This window comes from Canis lupus, chromosome 1 (assembly GCF_003254725.2).
Source record: "Canis lupus dingo isolate Sandy chromosome 1, ASM325472v2, whole genome shotgun sequence".
NCBI lineage: Eukaryota > Metazoa > Chordata > Mammalia > Carnivora > Canidae > Canis > Canis lupus.
Window position 1 is genome coordinate 37051838 of NC_064243.1, and position 5477 is coordinate 37057314.

General features: G+C 40.6%; 1 protein-coding gene across 1 annotated transcript; it reads right to left on the minus strand.

Moving 5' to 3' along the window:
* Positions 1-1850: 1850 nt before the first annotated feature.
* LOC112643785 (proteasome maturation protein-like) lies at positions 1851-2440 on the minus strand. The gene has a single exon (XM_035709741.2). It carries the CDS (start codon positions 2389-2391, stop codon positions 1963-1965), a length of 429 nt encoding a protein of 142 aa, XP_035565634.1. The 5' UTR covers positions 2392-2440; the 3' UTR covers positions 1851-1962.
* Between the last annotated feature and the right edge of the window lie 3037 nt (positions 2441-5477).

Consider the following 5477-nt stretch of genomic DNA (forward strand, 5'->3'; position numbering starts at 1 on the left):
AGAAAATAATTAGGGAGTTTATTTTCTATAGAGGAAGGAAGAAGAAAATATGAAATGAATATATGTCAGATGGTGATAAGAGTTTGGGGAAAATGAGTAAGAGGGATAGAATGACAGTAGTGGGTAGGAAGGGTGCAATTTTATGTAGAATGGTGGAGAAGGCCTCATTGATAAGCTGGCCTTGGAGCAGAGGTTCACAAGAAGTGAGGAAGCGGGCCATTTGAATATCTAGAGGAAGATCATACAGACAGAGGGAACAGCCATTTCAAAGGCCCTGAGGGAACATCCTTGGCACGCTGTAGATACAAGAGGCTCCCTGAGGATGGAACAGAGGGATAGAGGGAGAATGTGAGTCATGAGGACCGAGGCCACCGAGGCTCAGATCAGCAGGGGCCTTCCAGCCTTCATATAGATTTAGGTTTCTGAGTGAGCCGAATAACCATGGGAGGACTTTGCACAGAGCTGGGACATTATCTGCCATATGTCTTAAAATGATCACACTGGTGGTTGTGTTGGGAAAAGACTCTAGGAGGCCGTCACAATAACCGAGTTAAGATGATCACAGCAGGGATTAGCTGTTCGCTGTGGAAGTGATGACAAGTGATTGGAGTTCAGATGCATTTTGAGGGTGAACTGATGGATTGGATATAAGAGGTGAAAGAAGAAAAAAACATGAGGATGACTGCAAGGTTTTTGTCTTGAGAAGAGAAAGATGGAGTGCCATTTACTGAGGTACAGAAATCAGCCAGTAGGATTATTCTTACACTATTAGTTCACAAAACTTCCAATTAGGAAGTGTATTTTGTTTTTCACTGCTCATGATGTCATTATATATCTTTAGTAGGCATCTGTAGCCAATCTCATGGATGTGAACTCTTGGGATCGCTCCTGATACAGCCTCCCATCCTGCTACTGGAGAGGCTAGTGTGTCCATGCTTGCTTGCTTGTAATAACGAAGGGTGATGGGATATTAGCTTTAGTGTCTCAATGACTCTTGATAAAGGAGGTAGGAAGGAATGGAGGGAGGGAAGCAAGGAAGGAAGGAGGGAGGAGGGAAAGTTATTGACCATTTCATCCCATCCCATCTTTTAAAAGACCATCCCATCTATTTATGATGCTCTTGAGGAAGGTAAAGATTTTCAGTGGGAAAATCAATGTTACAAGGTGGTATTATATTAATGTTATGACATATCAAAATGTGTGGAGAAGTGCCATCCATACCATAGTTTCAGAATGCACGAAGTTCATATTTACAACCCTTGAAGTACAATGTATCAAACTTAAATGATGATGTCCTTCACTCTTAGGCGATTGATAGGCTACAGGGACAATGAAAGTGAGTTGTACCATTCTGAGTTGGTGTCTTTAATGATAAAGACATCGAGTGTATTTGCAAAGTCTGTCGATAGCAAATCTACTATGTGGCAAAACTCATTATAAAATTACATTCCTGGGATCCCTGGGTGGCGCAGCGGTTTGGCGCCTGCCTTTGGCCCGGGGCGCGATCCTGGAGACCCGGGATCGAATCCCACATCGGGCTCCTGGTGCGTGAAGCCTGCTTCTCCCTCTGCCTGTGTCTCTGCCTCCCTCTCTCTCTCTCTCTCTCTGTGACAATCATAAATAAATAAAAAATTAAAAAAAATTAATAAAATTACATTCCTGATTTTTTATAAATATTTCCATTTATAAGTGTCAACGGGCAGTTTTTACTATAATACAAACACTCGTTCCTCTGGCTCCAAGCTGGCATTTCAGCATTGGATTCAAATTTTAGATCAAAATGTGATATCTTCCAAATAAAACTGGCAAAGAATATGGTAATCTAAATTTAGTAAGATCAACGGAACTGCTTTTGTTTTTTCTCATGTGTCAGTACTTTTAATGTTGTGTACATCAAATTATAGTAAAAAGACGACTATAAACAACATGCAGCCCCTCTATTTTCATGAACAGCACAACAGATTACAGTAAACCGAGTTTATATTCCACCATCAAGTGTGGTTCTCCCATTAGTTCACTTTGTGACGGGTCATTAAGAATATCTTCAAATCCAATAGTCTCATCATTACCCCTTAAAATATCCAATGAAAGGTTTGAGCTTGGAAGAAATGGAAGATGCTGAACCTGTCGCACTGCCTTGAATTCCATTTGTAAATTTAGTGGAGCGAACAGACCCTGGATGTTTCTTAGTGTAGAAAAATTCATTTTATCTTGGTTGAGCTGGAAATTTTTTTCTGATAATTCAAGAGGATGACTGGGCAAAAAAAGTACATTTTTCACACCAGGGAGACCTTTTCCTAGAAGATCATGCTGTTCAAAAGGTCCACTTGCTGAAAGTTCAGTAACTGGAATACTGTCCTTCAGCTGAGATCCAAGTCCTCTGGCATCCATCTTCACTTGCTCTGTGAACAGCCGTTCGGCAATATTACTGTCAGCCGGTCCCGCCCCGGAACTGCTTTTATACAATATTCTGCATATTTCAAATCAACAGAGCTTATACAAGTAAAGTAGAAATCAAACATGATTTTTTTTTTCTTTTGGTACACAGTTTGTGTTAGTACCATGAAAACTCATGAAATCTTCCTTGACTTATGGCAGTGGTTCTCAATTTTGCCCCTTAGGAAATACGTGGTAATGTCTGGAAACATTTTTGGTTGTCATAACTTGGGGGTTAGGATGTGCTACTGGCATGTAGGGGGCAGAGGTGAGGGATACTGTTAAAGATCATTGAATGTGTAGGGCAGGCCCCACGAGAGTGATCTGACCCACAATGTCAATAGTGTTGAGGTTAACAATCCCTGATGTATGCCATTGCTCACAATTCATTTTATAGCTTATATCACAATCTCATTCCTTGAACTGAGCTTCATCGTTCAACTGTTCAAGTCAATATTTGAGTGCAAAGGTAGATTGGCACTATGATGTATTTCTAGGATGGGACAAAATACATCACTTTAGGGTTACATGATTATTGGTTAGTCATTACTTGAGGTGAAGTATCATATGATTCTTTATTAGAAACTGGCAAGTGTGCCAGATTAAGGCTTTTCATGAGAGTACCATCAAGGTTAGTGAATTTTTGGAAGATAATAGCCACCTTTGTTTTATGTCTAAGAACTTGATCTGTGCTTTGTTTAGTCATTCCATTTCTATGGCTGTTTATTCAGATGAGGGGCAATTATAGCTGGTAATTCTAGATGCTACAACTTTAAAAAAAATCACTTTAGTAAGGAAGCATTTCATACTTTTTAGATTTTTGTTTTAGAGTAATTTTATTTTTTAATTTTATATTTTTATGATTTGAGAGAGAGACTGTGAGAGCACAAGCAGGGGGAAGCACAGAGGGAGAGGGAGAAGCAGACTCCCTGCTAAGCAGGGAGCCTGACATAGGGCTGCATCCCAGGACCCTGAGATCATGACCTGAGCCAAAGGCAGATGTTTAACTAACTCAACCACCCAGGCTCCCTGCTGTAACTAATGCTGGCAACAACAAGTTTTTTGGTGAGGCTAGAATCCAATATGACTGCTGTCCCTAGAAAAAGAGAGACATCAGGGGTACAGGCACTCAGGAGAGACACCATGTGAGAGCACTGGGAGAAGGCAGCTGTCTGCAAGCCAAAGGGAAGCCTCAGAAGAAACCACACTTACCAACGTCTTGATCTTTCAAATTCCAGTCTCTAGAACTGTGAGAAATAAATTTATCGTGTCAGTCTGTGGCATTTTGTTATGGCAGCCGCAGCAGACTAACACAGGTGTGTGCCTAGGAGCAAAACTGCTGGGTCAGATGGGAACTCTGTGTTTCACAATTTGCAGAGCTGCTGGACTATTCATATGCAAGTCTTTGTATGGATATATGTTTTCTTTTTTTAGTAAATACATAGGAGTGGCATAGCTGGTAAGTGGATGTTCAACTTTGTACAGAAATGAACCAACTATTTCCCAAAGTGGCTGTAGCATTTTTCATTCCCACCAGCAATATAAGAAGGCTCCAGTTTTCCCCATCTTTGCCCACACTTGTCATTGTCTATTTTTTTATTATAGCCATCCTAGTGGGTATGAAATGCTATATCTGTGTGTGTGTGTTTTAAATAGATTTATTGTTCTGAGCCATTTTAGGTTCACAGCAAAATTGAGCAAAAAGTACAGGATTCCCATATTGCTCCTACCTGCTCCCAATCCTATCATATCCCACACCAGAGTGGTAAATTTGTTACATTGGATGAACATATATTGTTAACTATTGTTACAATCAACAAACCTATATTGTCATACTATCATCACTCCAAGTCCATAGTTTATATTAACATTCATCTTTTTTTTTTTTGAGTCACAAGACTTACCATTTACAAATCCCAGAAATAGGAGTGGGTGTACAATGAGCTGGGGGAAGGGCAGTCATCCATGCCAGGTCATGAATAAGCAGGTGATAGAGAACAGGGGAGAAGCACCTGCACTACTTATAAGGTAGTTGGGGAAGAGGTCACTAACTTTTCATGGGCTTGACTCTATTTTACTTTAATATTTTAATTTATTTGAGTGTGTTTGACACATCATGTTACATTAGTTTCAGGTGTACGACTTAGTGATTTGACGAATTTATACATTATGCTATGTTTATGGGTGTAGCTACCATCTCTCCCAGTACATCAATGCATCACTGTTACAGGATCGACTGTATTCCCTATGTTGCGCCTCTTATTCCTATAACTCATTTATTCTGTAACTGGAAGCCTGTATCTCTCACTCTTCTTCACTGATGTTGCCCAACCTCCATATTCCTTTCCCTCTGGCAACTATCAGTTTTCTGCATTTATAGGTCTTATCCTGCTTTTTATTAATTTATTAAAAAATTTTTTTTGAAGATTCCACTTATGAGTGGTATCATGTTGATGTAGGCTGGCTGGGTCTGAGGGCCCAAAGGGGATCCTGCAGGACCAGCCAAGGGGGTCCTTGGCTTCATGCAGGATGGAAACCAAACGAGCTGAAAGGCAGTAAGAGCAGAGTTTAGTGGAGACAGAGAGAGATTATAGATACAGACAGAGCATCTGGAAGACTCAGAAAGAAATGGAAAATGGGTCTTGTCTTTGCTTGGGGACTGGGGTTTTTATTGAGGACGGTGGTCTGGTGTACTTGTCTTTTAGTAATCCAAGAACAAAGATGAGAGTTTAGGTGTCCTCCACAAGTCACTTATGCTCTGGAGTCAGGGGTCTTGGTGAGTCAGTGGTCTTGGAAAACCTTCATCATGACCCTGCCTAGTCACTCCTTAGGTGTTACCTATTGTACTGAAAGACCAAAGAAATCATTAAGTCCTTGACCTTTAGAAGGAGGACATACTCCATCTGTTGTATAAGCTATGTGTGAGGCCAGAGTGTAGGTCCTAATGAGATTGGAAGCAGGAGAAGGAGCGAATAAAGTTTTTCATGGGGTCCCTTTAGTTGCTGGATCAATATATTTGTCTTTCTCAGTCTTATTTCACT